This window comes from Hyla sarda, chromosome 7 (assembly GCF_029499605.1).
Source record: "Hyla sarda isolate aHylSar1 chromosome 7, aHylSar1.hap1, whole genome shotgun sequence".
Lineage (NCBI taxonomy): Eukaryota > Metazoa > Chordata > Amphibia > Anura > Hylidae > Hyla > Hyla sarda.
Window position 1 is genome coordinate 13,816,106 of NC_079195.1, and position 27,850 is coordinate 13,843,955.

The following is a 27,850-nucleotide window of genomic DNA, read 5'->3' on the forward strand; positions in this document are numbered from 1 at the left end:
TCTCTATGGGCGGGGTTAGCAGGACTCGCAAGCTTTCTCTATGGGCGGGGTTAGCAGGACTCACAGGCTTTCTTTATGGATAGGTGGGGTTAGCAGGACTCGCAGGCTTTCTCTATGGGCGGGGTTAGCAGGACTCACAGGCTTTCTCTCTGGGCGAGGTTAGCAGGACTCACAGGCTTTCTCTATGGGCGGGGTTAGCAGGACTCACAGGCTTTCTCTCTGGGCGGCGTTAGCAGGACTCACAGGCTTTCTCTCTGGGCGGGTTTAGCAGGACTCACAGGCTTTCTCTCTGGGCGGGGTTAGCAGGACTCACAGGCTTTCTCTCTGGGCGGGGTTAGCAGGACTCACAGGCTTTCTCTCTGGGCGGGGTTAGCAGGACTCACAGGCTTTCTCTCTGGGCGGGGTTAGCAGGACTCACAGGCTCTCTCTCTGGGCGGGGTTAGCAGGACTCACAGGCTCTCTGGGCGGGGTTAGCAGGACTCACAGGCTCTCTGGGCGAGGTTAGCAGGACTCACAGGCTTTCTCTCTGGGCGGGTTTAGCAGGACTCACAGGCTTTCTCTCTGGGCGGGGTTAGCAGGACTCACAGGCTTTCTCTCTGGGCGGGGTTAGCAGGACTCACAGGCTTTCTCTCTGGGCGGGGTTAGCAGGACTCACAGGCTTTCTCTCTGGGCGGGGTTAGCAGGACTCACAGGCTTTCTCTCTGGGCGGGGTTAGCAGGACTCACAGGCTTTCTCTCTGGGCGGGGTTAGCAGGACTCACAGGCTTTCTCTCTGGGCGGGGTTAGCAGGACTCACAGGCTTTCTCTCTGGGCGGGGTTAGCAGGACTCACAGGCTCTCTCTCTGGGCGGGGTTAGCAGGACTCAGAGGCTCTCTGGGCGGGGTTAGCAGGACTCAGAGGCTCTCTGGGCGGGGTTAGCAGGACTCACAGGCTCTCTGGGCGAGGTTAGCAGGACTCACAGGCTCTCTCTCTGGGCGGGGTTAGCAGGACTCACAGGCTTTCTCTCTGGGCGGGGTTAGCAGGACTCACAGGCTTTCTCTCTGGGCGGGGTTAGCAGGACTCACAGGCTTTCTCTCTGGGCGGGGTTAGCAGGACTCACAGGCTTTCTCTCTGGGCGGGGTTAGCAGGACTCACAGGCTTTCTCTCTGGGCGGGGTTAGCAGGACTCACAGGCTTTCTCTCTGGGCGGGGTTAGCAGGACTCACAGGCTTTCTCTCTGGGCGGGGTTAGCAGGACTCACAGGCTTTCTCTCTGGGCGGGGTTAGCAGGACTCACAGGCTTTCTCTCTGGGCGGGGTTAGCAGGACTCACAGGCTTTCTCTCTGGGCGGGGTTAGCAGGACTCACAGGCTTTCTCTCTGGGCGGGGTTAGCAGGACTCACAGGCTCTCTCTCTGGGCGGGGTTAGCAGGACTCACAGGCTCTCTCCCTGGGCGGGGTTAGCAGGACTCACAGGCTCTCTCTCTGGGCGGGGTTAGCAGGACTCACAGGCTCTCTCTCTGGGCGGGGTTAGCAGGACTCACAGGCTCTCTCTCTGGGCGGGGTTAGCAGGACTCACAGGCTTTCTCTCTGGGCGGGGTTAGCAGGACTCACAGGCTTTCTCTCTGGGCGCGGTTAGCAGGACTCACAGGCTTTCTCTCTGGGCGCGGTTAGCAGGACTCACAGGCTTTCTCTCTGGGCGGGGTTAGCAGGACTCACAGGCTTTCTCTATGGGCGGGGTTAGCAGGACTCACAGGCTTTCTCTCTGGGCGGGGTTAGCAGGACTCACAGGCTTTCTCTCTGGGCGGGGTTAGCAGGACTCACAGGCTTTCTCTCTGGGCGCGGTTAGCAGGACTCACAGGCTTTCTCTCTGGGCGGGGTTAGCAGGACTCACAGGCTTTCTCTATGGGCGGGGTTAGCAGGACTCACAGGCTTTCTCTATGGGCGGGGTTAGCAGGACTCACAGTTGTCGGAGGATTTTTCTGCTTCCATAAATAAACAGCAGCAGAAACCCCTCAGTAATGTGCAGATACAGTGCAGTGTGAATACAGGTCACATGTCTCGTTCTTGTATACCATTCACCACTAGACCCCAATGTATAAATGTATTTATCTCTCTTCACAGACGCGATACAAGGAGTCCTGGAGCCAACTGCGCGATGGCGGCTACAAGCTGAAACTGGATGCCATCCTATTCCAGGCCGCGAAGGCGTCAGGGGAGATCATCAGTGATGTAAGAGACCTGTGTCCTATAATACTGCGGGGTCTCAGGGCGGCACACGTGTGAAGTGTCTGGGGTCAGCGACAAAGAATCAGACCATGAGGGAAGGAAAGGATTGTACAGGGAAGGAAAGACACGGCTGCTGTCTCCAGCCTGCACCCTATAGGTTGTGTCTAGTATTGCAGCCTCTATAAAGTAAATATGACTGAGCTGCATTATCACACATAACCTGTGGACAGGAAGGGCGCTGCCTGTGTAAGGAAGCAGACATGTTTTCTCTGTAAAATTGTTTTAACCAATCACATTGTACAATATCATTTTGTGTGATAATGTCCTGTATATGGTCTTATAATCACCTGCAGCTTTATCATTTGGGTTATATAGTACTGCTTCTATTATTATTCAACTGACCTGTAATATTATAATGACCTGTAATATAATGACCTGTAATATAATGACCTGTAACATTATAATGACCTGTAATAAGTATAATGACCTGTAATAAATATAATGACCTGTAATATAATGACCTGTAATATTATAATGACCTGTAATATAATGACCTGTAATATAATGACCTGTAATATTATAATGACCTGTAATATAATGACCTGTAACATTATAATGACCTGTAATAAGTATAATGACCTGTAATAAATATAATGACCTGTAATATAATGACCTGTAATATTATAATGACCTGTAATATAATGACCTGTAACATTATAATGACCTGTAATAAGTATAATGACCTGTAATATAATGACCTGTAATAAATATAATGACCTGTAATATAATGACCTGTAATATTATAATGACCTGTAATATAATGACCTGTAATATTATAATGACCTGTAATATAATGACCTGTAACATTATAATGACCTGTAATATTATAATGACCTGTAATATTATAATGACCTGTAATATAATGACCTGTAATATTATAATGACCTGTAATATAATGACCTGTAATATTATAATGACCTGTAATATAATGACCTGTAATAAATATAATGACCTGTAATATAATGACCTGTAATATTATAATGACCTGTAATATAATGACCTGTAACATTATAATGACCTGTAATATTATAATGACCTGTAATATTATAATGACCTGTAATATAATGACCTGTAATATTATAATGACCTGTAATATAATGACCTGTAACATTATAATGACCTGTAATATAATGACCTGTAATATAATGACCTGTAATATAATAATGACCTGTAATATTATAATGACCTGTAATATTATAATGACCTGTAATATAATGACCTGTAATATTATAATGACCTGTGATATTATAATGACCTGTAATATTATAATGACCTGTAATATAATGACCTGTAATATAATGACCTGTAATATTATAATGATCTGTAACATTATAATGATCTGTAACATTATAATCACCTGTAATATAATGACCTGTAATATAATGACCTGTAATATTATAATGACCTGTAATATAATGACCTGTAACATTATAATGACCTGTAATATTATAATCACCTGTAATATAATGACCTGTAATATAATGACCTGTAATATTATAATGACCTGTAATATAATGACCTGTAATATTATAATGACCTGTAATATTATAATGACCTGTAATATAATGACCTGTAATATTATAATGACCTGTAATATAATGACCTGTAATATAATGACCTGTAACATTATAATGACCTGTAATATTATAATGACCTGTAATATTATAATGACCTGTAATATAATGACCTGTAATATTATAATGACCTGTAATATTATAATGACCTGTAATATAATGACCTGTAATATAATGACCTGTAATATAATGACCTGTAATATAATGACCTGTAATATAATAATGACCTGTAATATTATAATGACCTGTAATATTATAATGACCTGTAATATTATAATGATCTGTAACATTATAATGACCTGTAATATTATAATGACCTGTAATATAATGACCTGTAATATTATAATGACCTGTAATATAATGACCTGTAATATAATGACCTGTAATATTATAATGACCTGTAATATTATGACCTGTAATATTATGACCTGTAATATTATGACCTGTAATATTATAATGACCTGTAATATAATGACCTGTAATATTATAATGACCTGTAATATAATGACCTGTAATATAATGACCTGTAATATAATGACCTGTAATATAATGACCTGTAATATTTTAATGACCTGTAATATTATAATGACCTGTAATATAATGACCTGTAATATTATAATGACCTGTAATATAATGACCTGTAATATTATAATGACCTGTAATATAATGACCTGTAATATAATGACCTGTAATATAATCACCTGTAATATAATCACCTGTAATATAATAATGACCTGTAATATAATGACCTGTAATATTATAATGACCTGTAATATAATGACCTGTAATATAATGACCTGTAATATTATAATGACCTGTAATATAATGACCTGTAATATTATAATGACCTGTAATATAATGACCTGTAATATAATGACCTGTAATATTATAATGACCTGTAATATAATGACCTGTAATATTATAATGACCTGTAATATAATGACCTGTAATATTATAATGACCTGTAATATAATGACCTGTAATATAATGACCTGTAATATTATAATGACCTGTAATATAATGACCTGTAATATAATGACCTGTAATATTATAATGACCTGTAATATAATGACCTGTAATATTATAATGACCTGTAATATAATGACCTGTAATATTATAATGACCTGTAATATAATGACCTGTAATATAATGACCTGTAATATTATAATGACCTGTAATATTATAATGACCTGTAATATTATAATGACCTGTAATATAATGACCTGTAATATTATAATGACCTGTAATATAATGACCTGTAATATTATAATGACCTGTAATATAATGACCTGTAATATAATGACCTGTAATATTATAATGACCTGTAATATAATGACCTGTAATATTATAATGACCTGTAATATAATGACCTGTAATATTATAATGACCTGTAATATAATGACCTGTAATATAATGACCTGTAATATTATAATGACCTGTAATATAATGACCTGTAATATAATGACCTGTAATATAATGACCTGTAATATTATAATGACCTGTAATATTATAATGACCTGTAATATAATGACCTGTAATATTATAATGACCTGTAATATAATGACCTGTAATATAATGACCTGTAATATAATGACCTGTAATATTATAATGACCTGTAATATAATGACCTGTAATATTATAATGACCTGTAATATAATGACCTGTAATATTATAATGACCTGTAATATAATGACCTGTAATATAATGACCTGTAATATAATGACCTGTAATATAATGACCTGTAATATAATGACCTGTAATATAATGACCTGTAATATAATGACCTGTAATATTATAATGACCTGTAATATAATGACCTGTAATATAATGACCTGTAATATAATGACCTGTAATATAATGACCTGTAATATAATGACCTGTAATATTATAATGACCTGTAATATAATGACCTGTAATAAATATAATGACCTGTAATATAATGACCTGTAATATAATGACCTGTAATATAATGACCTGTAATATAATGACCTGTAATATTATAATGACCTGTAATATAATGACCTGTAATATAATGACCTGTAATATAATGACCTGTAATATAATGACCTGTAATATAATGACCTGTAATATTATAATGACCTGTAATATAATGACCTGTAATATAATGACCTGTAATATAATGACCTGTAATATAATGACCTGTAATATAATGACCTGTAATATTATAATGACCTGTAATATAATGACCTGTAATATTATAATGACCTGTAATATAATGACCTGTAATATAATGACCTGTAATATTATAATGACCCAGCTTTATACATTTTTTACTCCTCAGCATAAATATAAGGAGGAGTTTGAAAAATCTAAAGGTAAAATGATCGGACTGCGCCGCCTGGAGGACGACCTGAACCTGTCGCATTCCGTGCACGCCTCGTCCCTGTCCAGTGAGGTGAGATCCCATCTGTGGCCCCTAATATCCCCCCCCCCCTCCCCCATCAAGTTATAATTGTATCCTAATTACACCATGTTTCTTTTGGCTGTGTTCACATGTTGCGTTTATTGGTTACGCAGCTAATTACCGCATGCGTTTTTTTGCCGCAAATAAGGCCTTTTACTGCCATCATGCAAATTGCATCAAAACGCATAATCATTAGTTTTTTGTTTTTGCAAAACTACAACTCCCAGCATGCCCGGACAGCCGTTGGCTGTCCGGGCATGCTGGGAGTTGTAGTTTTGCAACAGCTGGAGGTGCACTGTCCAACCCCAGATACTATAGTTCAGCATCTTATTTCAGGTCTGTACTGCCCTCTAGTGAAAATGTTCTGCATAACAAACATATTCGTCCAAATAGCCGTTGGCTATAACATTGTCACTGTCTATGTTAAGATCTCTGCTTGCTGTTAGGAAATGAAAACATTCTGCAAATTCCTGTTCATACCCAACACACACCTCTTCAATAAGTGGGCCATGATACACTGTAACGAGTGCTGCAGCTGCACTGAACATGATCAGGTGGAAGTTTTTAGTCTTGTTTCCATCCACTGACAGCAAGCAGAGATCTAGAGCCTGTTGCACAGAAAACTGAGTTTGTCTCTTCAGGTCCAGTACAAGAAAGGCTTCGAGCAGAGCAAATCTCGCTTCCGCCTGCCCATGGATATGGTGAACTTGGTCCACGCCCGGAAAGCGCAGGCATTGGTCAGCGACCAGGACTACAGGCATTTGCTTCACCACTACACGGCGCTGTCTGACGACCTCCGAATGAGCACGGCCAAGAAGGCGTACCAGCTGCAAAGCGAGGTAATGCTGCAAAATCTGAACGGGCTGCGGTGTCTAGAGTCATCAGAGCTGCTTTTTTTTTCCAGAAACAGCGCCACTCTTGTCCTCAGGTTGTGAGTGGTATTGCAGTTCACTTACATTAAAGGGGTACTCTGGTGAAAACCTTTTTTCTTTTAAATCAACTGGTGGCAGAAAGTTAAGCATATTTGTAAATAACTTCTATTAAAAAATCTTAATCCTTCCTGTACTTATTAGCTGCTGAATACTACAGAGGAAATACTTTTCTTTTTGGAATGCTCTCTGATGACATCACGAGCACAGTTCTCTCTGCTGACGTTATTATTATAATAATAGTAACACGATATTTATTGTTGTCCTTAGTGGGATTTGAACCCAAGGCCCCAGCACTGCAAGGCAGCAGTGCTAACCACTGAGCCACCATGCTGCCCTTAGCATACATCTGCTATGCACGGTTGCTAAAATGGACAGAGATGTCAGCAGAGAGCACTGTGCTTGTGATGTCATCAGTGTTCCAAAAAGAAAGGAATTTCCTCTGTAGCATTCAGCAGCTATTAAGTACTGGAAGGATTAAGATTTTTTAATAGAAGTAATTTACAAATATGTTTAACTTTCTGCCATCAGTTGATTTAAAAGAAAAAAGGTTTTCACCGGAGTACCCCTTTAAAGTGAATGGAACCAAGTTGTAATACCACACACATCCTGAGGACAGGGGGGGAGCTGTTTTTGGAAGAGAGCAACTGTATGTTTCTAATACTGGATAATCCCTGGAGGACATGTGATGGTAAATGTACGGCGCTGCTGCCTGGTGGCGTACATTGGCGTTGGGGCGCGTTTACTGTCTATAAAACGAGGGCAGGAGCAGGTGAGTAGCCGACGCTCACCAATAATGGCGGACAAAGGTTATCACTCTGATGTCTGCTATTAACCCTTTAGATGCAGTGTTGAATGATGATCACAGCATCTATAGGCAAAATGACAGATGTCGGTGGTTTCGGGGGACTCAGTGCTTCTGCTGGGGTCCAATGAGTTAAAATGGCGGCCAGAGTTCCCTCACCCACTCTGTGCCGCGGTATCGCTCGTCTTCTCGTACTGTCTGTCTAGGCACCGAAAGGACCGATCAGTACTATGTAATTATATAGGATATTACATAGCAGTATAAGCAGCCTAAAGATTGCTTATAATATTTCCCCTATGGGGACTTAAAACAAGTAAAATAAATAATAAAAATGTTTTTTTTTTATAATATATAAAAGCTGCCAAACCGCCCCCTAGTAAAAATGTGAATCGCCCCCTTTTCCATTTTAGAATAAAAAAAAAAAAAAAATTAAAGTATATATATATATATATATATATATGTAAACCTAAACAAAAACAAACCTCTTTGGTATTACCACGTGCAGAAATGCCTGTATCGGTAATTTAGAATCCCGTACGGTAAATGGCATAAATGTAAAAAAATTGCAGACTTTTTTGTTACATATGTGGTAGACTGGGGGATAAAGCCTTGTGGGGGTGTAGGGTAGTTAGGGTGTTGCTGTTCAGGATAGTTAAGGGCGCTGTTAACCCTTGTCACTCGTGACGCCAGGGTGAGGGTTAAATGCTGTAATCTTGAAAGGCCTATTGCCACCCTTCCCAAGAGCAATAGGTGATGCAGAAATAAAGGATTGTCCACAACCGCTGTTAACTGAAAACTTGCAGGAACTTTTACTGAAGAATTTCTGTACATGTAGCAATAGTAACAGTCCAGATAACAGAGTCTCTATAGATATAGCTGAGCAGCGATTGACAGTCGGTTGGGATCAGATAAGCCCAATTTAGCTTCTTAAGGATTGTATAGCAGAGATCCGCCGGATTTAGGGGTGCGTTTAGGTCCAGTGATCTTGCGGTGAGTAGCGGGGAATTGCTTAGTCTATCCGCTAGGTTAGAGGCCGAGGCTGCAAGGCTTTGGCCTAGTTATCGTCTTGTAAGCTGCGGAGGTCCTACCTCTTTCAAAATCAGCAACCCAAGAGAGGGATCAAGATGGCGCAGGTCCCTTATATGGGCAGGGGCCGGCCGATTTGGATTGGTCCGTAACAACTGTCACTCACCATTACAGTGCATTGTGGGTGAAGACGTCACGGGAACCTCCAAAGGTCCTATAGCAAAACCATAGAGTTCTAACCTAATCATGTGACCCGCAGGTCCTGCTATGCTCGAATAGGTAGGAAATGATATATATACATATTTATACTTATATGAACTTATTTACAGTCATAGACTAACTGAGGGGTGACAAGGGGGTAACTATAGGAGAGGGACCCCGACGTTCCTACGTACTCTGACTATGGGGACCTCTACAAAGGTAACGTGTGAAATACGCTACCGGCACCATATATATATATATATATATATATATATATGTATACAGAAAAATATATTTACAGAGAGCACATTTACCAGAAAGTGCACATCATGAAAACAAAACCCCCCAAAATGTTAAAAAAAAAAAAAAAAAAGTTTTTTCTTCCAGTTTCCAAATTTTTTTTTCTGTTTTGCCGTACATTAAATGGCAATTACAAAGTACAATTGGTCCCGCAAAAAACAAGCCCTCTTATGGGTCTGTGGAGGAAAGATTAAAAGATGAGGAGGAAAAAAGAAAAACGGAAAAAATGTAAATGGAGATTAATACTGTGACATAGTTGCTACATTGTATCTCCCAAGCCACTCCCACTTTTAAAGGGACATTGTCCTCACTGCAGGAAGTTCAGGGCATCATTTTTTGTTTACATTTTTGGGTGGTCCCCAGGATGCTGCGCGGTTCTGATTTTTACATTGTAAATTGTAATTTTTTCCAGAATCTGTACCGATCGGATCTGAACTTTATGCGAGGTGTCGGCTGCATCACTCCCGGAGCCCTGGACATCGAGGAGCGGAAGAGAGCGACAAACCTGATCAGCGAGGTAATTGAGGAGCAGGGGACTATGGGTAATCATACACCAGGGGCACCAGTTTATTTGCCACTGAATGCTATTGTTCTCTGTTATCAGCCAAGGTCTGTCCATCTCCTGTCTATGTGTTATATTGTTAAATGTAATCTATTGCTCCCTGTTATCAGCCATTTCAATCTATTGTAACATTATACCAGTGGTCTCAAAACTGTGGACCCCCAGATTTAGCAAAACTACAACTCTCAGCATGCCCGGACAGCCAACGGCTGTCCGGGCATGCTGGGAGTTGTAGCTTTGCAACAGCTGGAGGTCCACAGTTTGGAGACCACTGCATTACAGCCGCCATCTTGCCATCTCGTGTGAGCTTCACTCTTTAAGAAATATTTGACGCTTGTGACCCATAGAATGCTGAAAATAACTACACAGAGCATACACTATTATCCGCACCGTACTGCAAAAGTCAGCAGTTTATTGAGCAGTGTTTCCTAAACGGTTTTCCCTTCAACTGTTGCAAAACTACAACTCCCAGCATGTCCAGACTGACTAGAAACTAAACAAGTAACAAGGAAACACACATAGAATACTGGAAACAACTGCACAGAGCATAAACTATAATCCGCACCATACTGCAAAAGTCAACAATATCTTAAGAAGTGTTTTCTATCCGGTGTGCCTCCAGCTATTGCAAAACTACAACTACCAGCTAGAGATGAGCGAACTTACAGTAAATTCGATTTGTCACGAACTTCTCGGCTCGGCAGTTGATGCCTTATCCTGCATAAATTAGTTCAGCTTTCAGGTGCTCCGGTTGGCTGGAAAAGGTGGATACAGTCCTAGGAAAGAGTCTCCTAGGACTGTATCCACCTTTTCCAGCCAACCGGAGCACCTGAAAGCTGAACTAATTTATGCAGGAAAAGTCATCAACTGCCGAGCCGAGAAGTTCGTGACGAATCAAATTTACTGTAAGTTCGCTCATCTCTACTACCAGCATGTTCAGACTGACTAGAAACTAAACAGGTTACTAGGAAACGCACATAGAACAATGGAAACAACTGCACAGAGCATACACTATAATCCGCACCGTACTGCAAAAGTCAGCAGTTTATTGAGCAGTGTTTTCTAACCGGTTTTCCCTTCAACTGTTGCAAAACTACAACTCCCACCATGTCCAGACTGACTAGAAACTAAACAGGTAACTAGGAAACACACATAGAATACTGGAAACAACTGCACAGAGCATAAACTATAATCCGCACCGTACTGCAAAAGTCATCAATTTTCTAAGAAGTGTTTTCTAACCGGTGTGCCTCCAGCTATTGTAACACTACAACTCCCAGCATGTCCAGACTGACTAGAAACTAAACAGGTTACTAGGAAACACACATAGAATGCTGGAAACAACTGTCACAGAGCATACACTATAATCCGCACTGTACTGCAAAAGTCAACAATCTATAAAGCAGCGTTTCAACACGTGTGTCTCCAGCTGTTGCAAAACTACAACTCCCAGTTGTAGTTTTGCAACAGCTGGATGTCCACAGTTTGGAGACTACTGCACTACTACACATTCCAGTCTCAGGACATCCTCCCTCCTTTCTTCCCATTACTTCCAATACAGAAAAAATAGCGCCCCCTAGGTTTGATCTTTTCTCCATTTTTTCCTACATTATGGACTTAATTGTGGGCACAAGGGATGGTCTCTCTATGGCAGCATGCCCATAAGTTTTAAGCCTGTTAAAGGAGTACTCCGGAGTGCTGGTACTTAAAAAAAAAAAGATTACCTCATCTGATACCTCATTTGTCACATTTGGCCCAGCCATTCTCTTGTAATTGCCACCTGTAGCAGTAATGTACAAACAAGGAGAGCGCTCCTAGTGTGATACCGTAATGCAAAGAGAATATGACCAAACAAGAAAACTTGCTCACCAAGTATAGTTGTACTGCGACCAAGTACAACTATGGTGAAGGCGTGAAGTGACCCTGCAACGGGCGAAGAACGGCAGCTGCTCCTGGACACACAGGCGAAGCAATTAAACGGATCCCTCCAAGGAACAGCCCAGGATAGAGGCAGCGCACAAGACTTCAAAGGTAAAATGGTTTATTTACCCGGCATGCAACGCGTTTCGCTGGATAACCAGCTTCATCAGGCCTGATGAAGCTGGTTATCCAGCGAAACGCGTTGCATGCCGGGTAAATAAACCATTTTTACCTTTGAAGTCTTGTGCGCTGCCTCTATCCTGGGTTGTTCCTTGGAGGGATCCGTTTAATTACTTCACCTGTAGCAGTAAGCAGCCATGTCATAAAGACTACATTTCCCATGACTCCCTGCGCCAGCTTCCTGTTAGCTGCTGCTCTCCCCCCCCCCCCAGGAAATTATAATAAATTATAATAAAGTGACGCCCACAGCTCCTTCCCTTGTGGTTATCTCCTCCCATCCTCCCCCTCCCAGCTCATCAGCCCTCTCCATGTGCCCACTAGCCCACTGATCCACCCATCCATGTGCCCACTAGCCCACTGATCCATGTGCCCACTAGCCCACTGATCCACCCATCCATGTGCCCACTAGTGCAGTGTTTCCCAACCAGGTTGCCTCCAGCTGTTGCAAAACTACAACTCCCAGCATGCCCGGACAGCCTTCGGCTGTCCGGGCATGCTGGGAGTTGTAGTTTCTCAACAGCTGGAGGCACCCTGGTTGGGAAACACTGCACTAGCGGTGTTTTTGCATTTTCGTTTTTTGCTCCTTACCTTTAAAAAATCGTAACTCTTTCAATTTTGCACCTAAAAATCCATATGATGGCTTATTTTTTGCGCCACCAATTCTACTTTGTAATGACGTCAGTCATTTTGCCCAAAAATCTACGGCGAAACGGAAAAAAAAATCATTGTGAGACAAAATTGAAAAAAAAAAACGCAGTTTTGTAACTTTTGGGGGCTTCTGTTTCTACGCAGTAAATTTTTCGGTGAAAATGACACCTTATCATTATTCTGTAGGTCCATACGGTTAAAATGATCCCCTACTTATATAGGTGATTTTGTCGCACTTCTGGAAAAAATCATAACTACATGCAGGAACATTTATACGTTTAAAAATGTCATCTTCTGACCCCTATAACTTTTTTATTTTTCCGTGTATGGGGCGGTATGAGGGCACATTTTTTGCGCTGTGATCTGGCGTTTTTAGAGGTACAATTTTTGCATTGATAGGACTTATTGATCGCTTTTTATTCATTTTTTCATGATATAAAAAGTAACCAAAAATGCAGTATTTTGGACTTTGGAATTTTTTTGCGCGCACGCCATTGACCGTGCGATTTAATTAATGATATATTTTTATGATTCGGACATTTCCGCATACGGCGATACATATATGTATATTTTTATTTTTATTTACACTGTGTTTTTTTTTTATGGGAAAAGTCAAACTTTTAATAGGAAAGGGGTTAAATGATCTTTATTCACTTTTTTTTCCCACTTTTTTTTTTTTCAGTGTTATAGCTCCCATAGGAGACTATAACACTGCACACACTGATCTCTTATACTGATCATTGTTATCCCATAGGGGGCTATAACACTGCACACACTGATCTATTACATTGATCATTGTTATCCCATAGGGACCTATAACACCGCACACACTGATCTTTCACATTGATCATTGTTATCCCATAGGGACCTATAACACTGCACACACTGATCTATTACATTGATCATTGTTATCCCTTGGGGACCTATAACACTGCACACACTGATCTATTACATTGATCATTGTTATCCCATAGGGACCTATAACACTGCACACACTGATCTATTACATTGATCATTGTTATCCCATGGGGACCTATAACACTGCACACACTGATCTATTACATTGATCATTGTTATCCCATAGGGACCTATAACACTGCACACACTGATCTTTCACATTGATCATTATTATCCCATAGGGACCTATAACACTATTACATTGATCATTGTTATCCCATAGGGACCTATAACACTGCACACACTGATCTATTACATTGATCATTGTTATCCCATAGGGACCTATAACACTGCACACACTGATCTATTACATTGATCATTATTATCCTATAGGGTCCTATAACACTGCACACACTGATCTCTCCCATAGGGACCTATAACACTGCACACACTGATCTCTCCCATAGGGACCTATAACACTGCACACACTGATCTATTACATTGATCATTGTTATCCCATAGGGACCTATAACACTGCACACACTGATCTATTACATTGATCATTGTTATCCCATAGGGACCTATAACACTGCACACACTGATCTATTACATTGATCATTGTTATCCCATAGGGACCTATAACACTGCACACACTGATCTCTCCCATAGGGACCTATAACACTGCACACACTGATCTATTACATTGATCATTGTTATCCCATAGGGTCCTATAACACTGCACACACTGATCTCTTACATTGATCACTGGTTTCTCATAGGAAACCAGTGATTGATGATTCTGCCGCTTGACTGCTCATGCCTGGATCTCAGGCACTGAGCAGTCATTCGGCGATAGGACAGCGAGGAGACAGGTAGGGGCCCTCCAGCTGTCCGGTAAGCTGTTCGGGATGCCGCGATTTCGCCGCGGCTATCCCGAACAGCTACCTGAGCTAACCGGCATGGTTTTACTTTCACTTTAGACGCGGTGTTCAACTTTGAACACCGCGTCTAAAGGGTTAATAGCGAGCAGCACCGCGATCAGTGCCGCGCGCTATTAGCCACGGGTCCCGGCCATTGTTAGAGGCCGGGCCCGACCCGCTATGACGTGCCGTGGCCCCGCGTTATAGATTGGGAGCGGACACATGACATTCCAGTACGTCATGTGTCCTTAAGGGGTTAAAGGGGTACTCCAGGAAAAAAACTTTTTTTATATATATATCAACTGGCTCCAGAAAGTTAAACAGATTTGTAAATTAGGAGTATATATATATATGTATATATATATATATAATCACTGGTGCAGGAATGGTTCCCCTTTTAGGCAGCCAAGATACAACAATATGGGTCCTGGCTGGGGCCCAAAAGTAATGTAGACTAAAAGGAAAATGATACTTATGTATCGGCGCACATCAAAGGAACCCCCCTATGGGAATCCCCTTACTTGGTATAATTGATTTATTGGTTTCTGCGTCAGACAAATTCTGATAATATGCTGATATTAGTTCCGTTCACTGGACAAGGAAATAGAGAGAAAAGCTTTTGAATAGTGTTTCGCAATGCGAATTTGCGAATATTCGTGAATATAGCACTATATATATACGTAATTACGAATATTGTTTTTTTTTGTTTTTTTTCCACAGTACACATCACAGTGATCACCCCTCTCTGCTTCCAGCTTGTGTGGTGTAAAGAAGGCTCTAATATTTTCGCTTATGCTAATTTTTGTATATGCTAATTTTCGCATACGCGAAAATAAAACGAGAATATTACGAATATGCAAATTTAGCGAATATATGACGAATATTCGTCCATATATTCGCAAATATTCGCGAATTCGAATATGGCCTATGCCGCTCAACACTACTAGTGAATAAACAATCCAGTTACTGTGTCTCTATTGTTACGACTTATACGAACTCTATGGACTTAGTATCACTTTGTACTGTTACAGAGAAACTTACTTAGGTGCCTGTGTTAAGATTTATCTATAATGACAGTACAGTGGTCCCTCAACATACGATGGTAATCCGTTCCAAATGGACCATGGTTTGTTGAAACCATCGTATGTTGAGGGATCCGTGCAATGTAAAGTATAGGACAGTGGTCTACAACCACTGTCCTATACTTTACATTGCACGGATCCCTCAACATAGCCGTTGGCTGTCCGGGCATGCTGGGTGTTGTAGTTTTGCAACATCTGGAGGTCCGCAGGTTGTAGACCACTGTTAGAGGAAGTTGTACTCACCTGTCCCCGCCGCTCCGGACCGTCACCGCTCGTCACCGCTGCCCTGGATGTCGTCGTCCATCGCTGTCGCCGCGTCCCCGGGGTGTCCCCGACGCTCCGGCAAGGCCTTCAACATACGATGCTTTTGTATGTCGGGGCCATCGCATAAACGGATATCCGACAGCGCAGACTGCTTCAGCTGCCACCGGATAGCCGTTTACGGTGCCCCGTGTGGTCCACTGACGATCACTTACCTGTCCTCGGGGCTCCGGCGCGTCCTCTTCGGGATCCCCTGCATCGTCGGCGCTCTCCATCGTCGTCATCACGTCGCTGCGCACACCGTCCCGTCATCCAATAGGAGCGACGTGCGTAACGACGTGATGGCGGCGACGGAGAGCAAGGATGCCGGGGAAGCAGAGGCCTTGCCGGAGCGTCGGGGACACCTCGGGGACGCGGCGACAGCGATGGAAGGCGACATCCAGGTCAGCGGTGACGGTCCGGAGCGGCGGGGACAGGTGAGTACAACTTCCTCTAACAGTGGTCTACAACCTGCGGACCTCCAGATGTTGCAAAACTACAACACCCAGCCGTTGGCTGTCCGGGCATGCTGGGTGTTGTAGTTTTGCAACATCTGGAGGTCCGCAGGTTGTAGACCACTGTCCTATACATTACATTGCACGGATCCCTCAACATGCGATGGTTTCAACAAACGATGGTCCATTTGGAACGGATTACCATCGTATGTTGAGGGACCATTGTACTTTCATTATAGATAAATCTTAACACAGGCACCTAAGTAAGTTTCTCTGTAACAGTACAAAGTGATACTAAGTCCATACAGTTCGTATAAGTCGTAACAATAGAGACACAGTAACTGGATTGTTTATTCAAAAGCTTTTCTCTCTATTTTCTTGCCCAGTGAACGGAACTAATATCAGCATATTATCAGAATTTGTCTATCTGACGCAGAAACCAATAAATCAAATTATACCAAGATTTGTAAATGACTTCTATTAAAAAATATTAATCCTTTCAGTACGTATGAGCTGCTGAAGTTGAGTTGTTCTTTTCTGTCTAAGTGCTCTCTGATGACACGTGTCTCGGGAACCACCCAGTTTAGAAGCAAATCCCCATAGCAAACCTCTTCTACTCTGTGCAGTTTCCGAGACAAGCAGAGGTGTCAGCAGAGAGCACTGTTGTCAGACAGAAAAGAACAACTCAACTTCAGCAGCTGATAATTATTGGAAGAATTAAGATTTTTTTAAGAGAAGTAATTTACAAATCTGTTTAACTTTCTGGATCCAGTTGATATATATAAAAAAAGGTTCTTCCTGGATAACCCCTTTAAGGCTGTACTTGTGTGAGGGGCGTGAGTTTCCACACCCACCGGCACCAATGGGCAGGGCTCATAGGACTGTGTATGGGGCTGGAGTATTTAATGCCCCCTATGCCATTCAGGCGCGGCGTACGTGACGTTTGCGGAAGGGTGGTGTAAGCGGACAGGGTTGGCAGTGTCAGGCGTTTTGAATTCCCCGCCACTTTAGGAGCTCCGATGCTAGAGTTTGATTCAGGTGGCGCAGTCTCGGCATCGCGGATACGCCGGATGGCTTCCTCACAGCGAGACTTTCAGCCATGCATCATTTTGAGGGAGTAATGTATACTGATCTCTGCCCGCTGCAGAGGTGGGATCTGAGGGGCGTCAGGCGTCGTTCGTGGTGGAACGCGTTTCTGCTCCCCGCCGGCTCCTGTTCACGGGGTCAGCTGCGCTGCGCCAGCTCTTGTCTGTGCTCATTGGGGAAAATGGTGCGGGGGTTGCAGGCCGACCCACGGACGGCGGCAGGGACTCTATCAGAGATTTTGGGGCCCTTTACACAAGTGAAGGCCTGGGTCCCCTTCCCCTTGACGACCTGCTCCAGGAGGAGGGACAAGTGGGCCGACGTCACTGGCCTGCTGGTAGCTGACGGCTGCGCGCAGGCACGTCTTATACCAGCTGCAGCCACAAAGTATCAGTGTGCTGCCCTCCAGACGGCGCTCCCTTTCGCTCCAGCCCCCGATCTCGACCACAGCCGCAGACAGGGCAGGGCTGGGACGGGTTGGTTGGGCCTCAGTAATAAAAAAAAAAAAAAATACCTTGATAATAGTGGCGGGCCGCCTCTCTGCTGTGACTTACAGAGTACGGTCAGTCAGTCAGTGAGTGATACCCCCCAGCGGTCAGTAAGTTACAGTCACTCACTGGTTCGCAAAAAAACGGTTTTGGCTCAGTCGGGCCCCCTGGGGGTCCGGGCCCCTTACTGGGGTACTGGTTGTACCCCCCTGATTGCGGTCCGGGACAGTGATGGTCGTGTCCAGTGCTGGAATCTCTCCCCATTCTTCGATAATCCCCTGGCCCTTGGTGAGAAATTGTGTTGCTATGGCCCTCTGGATCAGGTATGGTCGGGGCCATGCTGTCGCGGGATCCGGGAGTCGGGCGGACGTGCAGTCTCAGGTGCAACCTTTCTGTTGCTCGCCTGTTCGCTGTGCAGGTGCAGCTGTGCATCTGCTTATAGAGCCTGTGTAGTTCTTATTCCCTGTAGACCTGTGTGCAGCGTTATGGTCCATACGTATTACTTGGTTCTGTTACCTCTTGTCTTACTAGCCTTCATGTCTCATCATAGTGTACATTACATCCTCTATATTCCCATGCATCATATACAATAGAATCCAGAACACTCCCGCTGTGCATTCAGTCACAGCCGATATGCTGGGTACGATGTGTAGGAACAGAGAAATGAAATCTGGAACACTCTTTTCTTGACAGTCGGTACTTTATTGATGGAAATCCACAAAAGTAAAATCGATAAAAAAAAAGTACATGCTGGGCGACGGCGTCCGTTTCACGCACAGAGGCGCGTCATCAGGCCCATCGCGATGGGCCTGATGACGCACCTCTGTGCGTGAAACGGACGCCGTCGCTCATAGCATTTATACTGCGCTTTCACTCACAGAACTTATATGGTGCATTTATACTGCGCTTTCATTTCATTGGTTTTATTGTGCTTTATTTATAACATTTAGACGTTGTATTTATATCATGCACTCACAGTAGCATTTATACTATTCATTATACCAGTGTTTTAATTCAACGTTTATACCAGGAATTTATACTACGCTTTTTCATGAAGCAGGTGCAATTAGAGTTTTTATACTGTGCATTCACTCATGTATTTATACCGTGCACTTAATCGTAGCATTATACTACACATAATTCTTAGCATTATACATTGTGTTCATACCGTGTATTCATAGCATTATACATTTACACTGTGCACTTAAACCATGTTTAGCATTTATACCATACATAATTCATAGCGTTACAAATGACATTTATATGGTGCTTTCACTCATAGCATCGATACTGTGCATGATTCATAGCAAACATTGCATTACCGTGCAGTTACTCATAACGTTTATACCGTGCATTCACTCATAGTAGTATTATGTACATTTATATTGTCCATACGCTCGTAGCATTTATACCATGTATACGTTCATAGCATTTATACCGTGCATACGTTCAAAGCATTTATACTGTGCATACGTTCATAGCATTTATATCGTGCATACGTTCATAGCATTTATACCATGCATACGTTCATAGCATTTATACCGTGCATACGTTCAAAGCATTTATACCGTACATTCGTTCATAACATTTATACCGGGCATACGTTCAAAGCATTTATACCGTGCATTCACTCATAGTAGTATTCCGTACATTTATATTGTCCATACACTCATAGCATTTATACCATGCATACGTTCATAGCATTTATACCGTGCATACGTTCAAAGCATTTATACCGTGCATACGTTCATAGCATTTATACCATGCCTACGTTCATAGCATTTAAACTGTGCATACGTTCATAGCATTTATACCGTGCATACGTTCATAGCATTTATACCGTGCATACGTTCATAGCATTTATACCGTGCATACATTCATAGCATTTATACCGTGCATACGTTCATAGCATTTATACCGTGCATACGTTCATAGCATTTATACCGTGCATACGTTCATAGCATTTATACCGTACATACGTTCATAGCATTTATACTGTGCATACGTTCATAGCATTTATACCATGCATACGTTCATAGCATTTATACCGTGCATATGTTCATAGCATTTATACCGTGCATACGTTCATAGCATTTATACCGTGCGTTCATTCAGCGTTTTAACTGTGTATACGTTCGTAGTATTTTACTAGGCATTTTTTCATAAGGTTTATATGGTACAGAATTTTCATAGTTCTATACTTGGTATAACTCCTTAACTCCTTAGCTCAGACTTTTGTAGCATTCATATCGTGTATAGATTCACAGCACTACGGTCCAGGCTTTATTAACACTTACATTATGTATACTTTCTTATTTTACACAATGCATTCATAGCATATATGCAGTACATACTTCACAGCATTATTCTGTGCCTACGTTCTTAGTTGTGAATAAAGTGTTACTAAAGTATAGTTCCACACCATGCATGCATTCCCATAAGCATTCACACCACGGATATGTCTCTCGAATTCTTACCATGAACATTCTAAATAGGGTTGGAACATGCACACGATACGTTAGAGTTCTAGACCATGCATATACGGCATCAGTTTCTGCCATGGATATGTCATGACACAGTTTGAACTTGGTATACGCCTTGACAGTTACGTTATGTTTGAGTTTGTACTATACCGTAGCAGGGAGCGGAGTCAAAGGGGCTGCTGGTTTTCACCAGAGCCGGCCGCAAAGCGGGATGGTCTTGCTGCGGCAGGCGGCACCCAGGTCGCTACCCCTTGCATGACTCGACCACACAGGCAGCTGAGGAAATTCGAGGCACAGGAGGGATACAGCAACTCATAGTCTGGATAGCAAAAGGTCAGGGCTGGCGGTGCAGATGAGTAGTCAGGAACATAGCAGGAGGTCAGAAGGCAGGCAGCAGAGAAGCAAGGTCAGGTCACAGAACAAGGGGTCAGAACCACGGCAAGGCAACAAAGATCTTGCAGGGATGTGTGGGAGGAGCAAGAATTTATAAGTGAGGCACCGGTGATAAAACTATGGGCATACTGGCCCTTTATATCGAATAGCTCCGGCGCGAGCGCCCTAGAAGACAGGGAAACGCGCTGGAGCTGAGAGGCCGAAGAGGAGACAGCAGAGGACTGAGGTAAGTGACGGGCTGTAATTCGCATGCGGGCGCGTCCCACGATGCGAATCCCAGCCCCACCAGCTGGAGGGGAGAGCGGGGCATGCGCTCAAAGCAGACGCTCACGGCCAGAGCTCAGATCATAACAATGTGGTTGAGCTAGCACCGGGCATACGGCATGATGGAATATTTAGAATTCATATTAGGCTTGCTGCTATTAGTGTCATGCAATGCCATGTTATTTACATTTACCATGCGTTTGCTGCTACAGATTAGCATATCCATATGGTAAACAGCTTCTTATCATCTTCACCTCACATAGTGTTATCAATAAACTCACATTACTGTAGCTAACATAACACGCATGCGCTAGTTTAATTATTCAGAGTACAGGGTAGGGGATGCTTGATACTTCTAGTGTGTGGTATTGGTTATGAGAATCATGAATAATGTTTTTAATCCTACTTGTTGATTTTTGCCCTCTATAGGCGTGCCCTCGTACGCGGTTAATGGTACCCCTCGTACCACTTTGTTAGTTAATGTCTTTGTATATATACATTCATGGCTGTAAATGTTGGCACCCCTGAAATTTTTCTAGAAAATGAAGTATTTCTCACAGAAAAGGATTGCAGTAACACATGTTTTCCTATACACAGGTTTATTCCCTTTGTGTGTATTGGAACTAAACCAAAAAAGGGAGGAAAAAAAGCAAATTGGACATAATGTCACCAAACTCCAAAAATGGGCTGGACACAATTATTGGCCCCTTAACTCAATATTTGGTTGCACAACCTTTGGATAAAATAAGTGAAATCAGTGGCTTCCTATAACCATCAATAAGCTTCTTACACCTCTCAGCCGGAATGTTGGACCACTCTTCCTATAAGCATCAATAAGCTTCTTACACCTCTCTGTCGGAATGTTGGACCACTCTTCCTTTACAAACTGCTCCCGGTCTCTTATTGGAAGGCGCCTTTTCCCAACAGTAATTATAAGATCTCTCCACAGGTGATCAATGGGATTTAGATCTGGACTCATTGCTGACACTTCAGAACTCTCCAGCGCTTTGTTGTCATCCATTTCTGGGGCTTTGTGACGTATGTTTGGGGTCATTGTCCTGCTGGAAGACCCAAGATCTCAGACACAAACCCAGCTTTCTGACACTGGGCTGTACAGTGCGACCCAAAATCCATTGGTAATCCTCAGATTTCATGATGTCTTGTACACATTCAAGGCCCCCAGTGCCAGAGGCAGCAAAACAACCCAAAACATCACTGACCTCCACCATATGTCACTGTAGGATCTGTGTTCTTTTCTTTGTAGGCCTCATTCCGTTTTCGGTAAACAGTAGAATGATTTGCTTTACCAAAAAGCTCTATCTTGGCCTCATCTGTCCACAAGATGTTTTCCCAGAAGGATTTTTTATGTTTCTGTGTCAGCAGTGGGGTCCTCCTGGGTCTCCTCCATAGTGGGGTCCTCCTGGGTCTCCTCCATAGTGGGGTCCTCCTGGGTCTCCTCCATAGTGGGGTCCTCCTGGGTCTCCTCCATAGTGGGGTCCTCCTGGGTCTCCTCCATAGTGGGGTCCTCCTGGGTCTCCTCCATAGTGGGGTCCTCCGGGGTCTCCTCCATAGTGGGTCCTCCTGGGTCTCCTCTATAGTGGGGTCCTCCTGGGTCTCCTCCATAGTGGGTCCTCCTGGGTCTCCTCTATAGTGGGGTCCTCCTGGGTCTCCTCCATAGTGGGGTCCTCCTGGGTCTCCTCCATAGTGGGTCCTCCTGGGTCTCCTCTATAGTGGGGTCCTCCTGGGTCTCCTCCATAGTGGGGTCCTCCTGGGTCTCCTCCATAGTGGGGTCCTCCTGGGTCTCCTCCATAGTGGGTCCTCCTGGGTCTCCTCTATAGTGGGGTCCTCCTGGGTCTCCTCCATAGCGCTTCATTTCATTCAAATGTCAACACGTAGTTCGCGCTGACACTGATGCTCCCTGAGCCTGCAGGACAGTTTGAATATCTTTGGAACTTGTTTGGGGCTGCTTATCCACCATCTGGACTTTCCTGCGTTGACACCTTTCATCATTTTTTCTCTTCCGTCCACGCCCAGGGAGATTATCTACAGTTCCATGGGGTGTAAACTTCTTGATAATGTTGTGCACTTGTAACCTTGAGATTGTTGATATTTTTCCACAATTTTGGTTCCCAAGTCCTCAGACAGTTCTCTTCTCCTCTTTCTGTTGTCCATGCTTAGTGTGGCACACACAGACACACAATACAAAGACTAAGTGAACTTCTCTCCTTTTTATCTGCTTTCAGGTGTGATTTTTATATTGCCCACACCTGTTACTTGCCCCCAGGTGAGTATAAAGGAGCATCACATGCTTGGAACAGTCTTATTTATCCACAATTATAAAAGGGGCCAATAATTGTGTCCGGACCATTTTTGGAGTTTGGTGACATTATGTCCAATTTGCTTTTTTTCCTCCCTTTTTTGGTTTAGTTCCAATACACACAAAGGGAATAAACACGTGTATAGCAAAACATGTGTTACTGCAATCCTTTTCTGTGAGAAATACTTCGTTTTCTTGTAAAATTTCATGGGTGCCAATATTTACGGCCATGACTGTATATATAGGTCTGAATGCAACGTTTACAACCTCCGGAACGAGTGAAGCCCTGAGTTTAACTATAATCAGTAAATTTAGGGTCACTTGCCCTTTAACACTTGTTTTTTTTTGTTGTTTTTTTTACAATTTTCATGTTTTTCTGTTCTGCTTTGTTTTATTCAGAGCAAATACCGCCAGCAGCCGCACCAGCTGAAGTATACCACCGTGGCCGACTCCCTGGACGTCCTGCACGCCAAATTCAGCAACAAAATAACCAATGAGGCAGGTGGCGCCAGACGACGTTATATTTTATTAAAAGGGGGTCATCCAGTTTAGAAAACTTTAAACGTTATCCCCTATCCACAGGACTAGCTGATCAGTGGGGTCTGACCTCTGGGACCCCCACTGTTTGAGAATGATGAATGAAGCGCAGTGAGCATGTGCAGACGACTATCCATTCATTCATTATGGGGCTTCTGAGCATTGCCAAGCGCAGTGCTGAGTAGAATGTACGGGGGGAGGGGGGGGGAACATATTTTTCGTCATTATGGTTTGATAGGATAATACAATGTTGCCATGCGTGACAATGTTCTGAGGATGGAGGCTGCAGAGGCTGATGATTTCTCCTCTCTCGTATTCAGCGTCTGTACAAGGCGGCCAGCGAGGACGTCCTGCACCACTACACCACCGTGCTGGACCTGCCAGAGCACATCCGGGCCAAGCTCAACGCAGCTAACATCAGTGATGTAAGGGTTAACGCATACAATTCCTGATAGTATCACTGTGTTATCTGTGGTATTACATAGGACTGCAGGTCACATCTACTACATTATCTGTACTCAGAGAGTTATCACTGTGTTATCTGTGGTGTTACATAGGACTGCAGGTCACATCTATACATTATCTGTACTCAGAGAGTTATCACTGTATTATCTGTGGTGTTACATAGGACTGCAGGTCACATCTACTACATTATCTGTACTCAGAGAGTTATCACTGTGTTATCTGTGGTGTTACATAGGACTGCAGGTCACATCTACTACATTATCTGTACTCAGAGAGTTATCACTGTTATCTGTGGTGTTACATAGGACTGCAGGTCACATCTATACATTATCTGTACTCAGAGAGATATCACTGTGTTATCTGTGGTGTTACATAGGACTGCAGGTCACATCTACTACATTATCTGTACTCAGAGAGTTATCACTGTGTTATCTGGGGTGTTACATAGGACTGCAGGTCACATCTACTACATTATCTGTACTCAGAGAGATATCACTGTGTTATCTGTGGTGTTACATAGGACTGCAGGTCACATCTACTACATTATCTGTACTCAGAGAGTTATCACTGTGTTATCTGTGGTGTTACATAGGACTGCAGGTCACATCTATACATTATCTGTACTCAGAGAGTTATCACTGTGTTATCTGTGGTGTTACATGGGACTGCAGGTCACATCTACCACATTATCTGTACTCAGAGAGTTATCACTGTGTTATCTGTGATGTTACATGGGACTGCAGGTCACATCTACCACATTATCTGTACTCAGAGAGTTATCACTGTTATCTGTGGTGTTACATAGGACTGCAGGACACATCTATACATTATCTGTACTCAGAGAGTTATCACTGTTATCTGTGGTGTTACATAGAACTGCAGGTCACATCTACTACATTATCTGTACTCAGAGAGTTATCACTGTTATCTGTGGTGTTACATAGGACTGCAGGTCACATCTGCTACATTATCTGTACTCAGAGAGTTATCACTGTGTTTTCTTTGGTGTTACATAGGACTGCAGGTCACATCTACTACATTATCTGTACTCAGAGAGTTATCACTGTTATCTGTGGTGTTACATAGGACTGCAGGTCACATCTACTACATTATCTGTACTCAGAGAATTATCACTGTGTTATCTGTAGTGTTACATAGGACTGCAGGTCACATCTGCTACATTATCTGTACTCAGAGAGTTATCACTGTTATCTGTGGTGTTACATAGGACTGCAGGTCACATCTACTACATTATCTGTACTCAGAGAGTTATCACTGTGTTATCTGTAGTGTTACATAGGATTGCAGGTCACATCTGCTACATTATCTGTACTCAGAGAGTTATCACAGTGTTATCTGTGGTGTTACATAGGACTGCAGATCACATCTATACATTATCTGTACTCAGAGAGTTATCACTGTGTTATCTGTGGTGTTACATAGGACTGCAGGTCACATCTATACATTATCTGTACTCAGAGAGTTATCACTGTTATCTGTGGTGTTACATAGGACTGCAGGTGACATCTATACATTATCTGTACTCAGAGAGTTATCACTGTTATCTGTGGTGTTACATAGGACTGCAGGTCACATCTATACATTATCTGTACTCAGAGAGTTATCACTGTTATCTGTGGTGTTACATAGGACTGCAGGTGACATCTATACATTATCTGTACTCAGAGAGTTATCACTGTTATCTGTGGTGTTACATAGGACTGCAGGTCACATCTACTACATTATCTGTACTCAGAGAGTTATCACTATGTTATCTGTGGTGTTACATAGGACTGCAGGTCACATCTACTACATTATCTGTACTCAGAGAGTTATCACTATGCTATCTGTGGTGTTACATAGGACTGCAGGTCACATCTACTACATTATCTGTACTCAGAGAGTTATCACTGTGTCATCTGTGGTGTTACATAGGACTGCAGATCACATCTACTACATTATCTGTACTCAGAGAGTTATCACTGTGTTATCTGTGGTGTTACATAGGACTGCAGGACACATCAACTACATTATCTGTACTCAGAGAGTTATCACTGTGTTATCTGTGGTGTTACATAGGACTGCAGGTCACATCTATACATTATCTGTACTCAGAGAGTTATCACTGTGTTATCTGTGGTGTTACATAGGACTGCAGGTCACATCTATACATTATCTGTACTCAGAGAGTTATCACTGTGTTATCTGTAGTGTTACATAGGACTGCAGGTCACATCTACTACATTATCTGTACTCAGAGAGTTATCACTGTGTTATCTGTGGTGTTACATAGGACTGCAGGTCACATCTACTACATTATCTGCACTCAGAGAGTTATCACTGTTATCTGTGGTGTTACATAGGACTGCAGGTCACATCTATACATTATCTGTACTCAGAGAGTTATCACTGTGTTATCTGTGGTGTTACATAGGACTGCAGGTCACATCTACTACATTATCTGTACTCAGAGAGTTATCACTGTGTTATCTATGGTGTTACATAGGACTGCAGATGGCTGCCATATTGATTGTGGTCGTATTCTGTGTCTGCAGATAAAGTACAGGGAGTCGTGGCTGAACACTCGCGCTCACGGGCACAAGCTCACCATGGACGCGCTTCAGTTCCAGACGGCAAAGTCCTCGGGGTCTATAGCCAGTGATGTGAGTCTATGATAGTATATAATGTGCGCTGCTCTCCGCGGGTCACATGACTGCGTTCTCTAACCTGCTGGTCTCTGGTGTTATTCGCAGTATCAGTACAGACACGATTTTGTGGCAGAGAGGGGGAAGCACATTGGGGCGCGCAGCATCCTAGACGACCCCCGGATCCTGCACTGCCTGCGCGTCGCCAAGTTACAAAGCGAAAAGGAATATAAGAAGGATTCCAGAGACCTCCACTCACAGTACCATCTCTCCAGCGACACGGTGGACCTGGTGCACGCCAAGAGGGCGCAGGAGCTCGTCAGCGACCAGGACTACAGGGTTCTACTCCACCACTACACCACCGAACCGGAAGACCTGAGGCTGCAATGGGCAAAGCAAGCGCATCTGCTGCAGAGTGAGGTGAGAGGCCGCATGGAAGACTGCGCACAAGCACTGTTATGGGGGGGGGGGGGTCTGTAGATGACACTGTTATGGAGGATCTGTAGATGACACTGTTATGGGGGATCTGTAGATGACACACTGTTATGGGGGATCTGTAGATAACACACTGTTATGGAGGATCTGTAGATAACACACTGTTATGGAGGATCTGTAGGTGACACACTGTTATGGGGGATCTGTAGATAACACACTGTTATGGGGGATCTGTAGATGACACACTGTTATG

At 42.9% G+C, this 27,850-nt stretch overlaps 1 protein-coding gene across 1 annotated transcript in view; it reads left to right on the forward strand.

The window, feature by feature from the left end:
- Positions 1-27,850, forward strand: part of NRAP (nebulin related anchoring protein) — a 164,684-nt gene that overhangs the window by 118,391 nt on the left and 18,443 nt on the right. The window contains exons 28-35 of the mRNA XM_056529361.1: positions 2,099-2,206; positions 6,140-6,253; positions 6,904-7,101; positions 9,936-10,040; positions 23,915-24,013; positions 24,373-24,477; positions 27,073-27,180; positions 27,271-27,582. Coding sequence (XP_056385336.1) covers positions 2,099-2,206; positions 6,140-6,253; positions 6,904-7,101; positions 9,936-10,040; positions 23,915-24,013; positions 24,373-24,477; positions 27,073-27,180; positions 27,271-27,582 — 1,149 coding nt within the window. The remainder of the gene's footprint in view (positions 1-2,098; positions 2,207-6,139; positions 6,254-6,903; positions 7,102-9,935; positions 10,041-23,914; positions 24,014-24,372; positions 24,478-27,072; positions 27,181-27,270; positions 27,583-27,850) is intronic.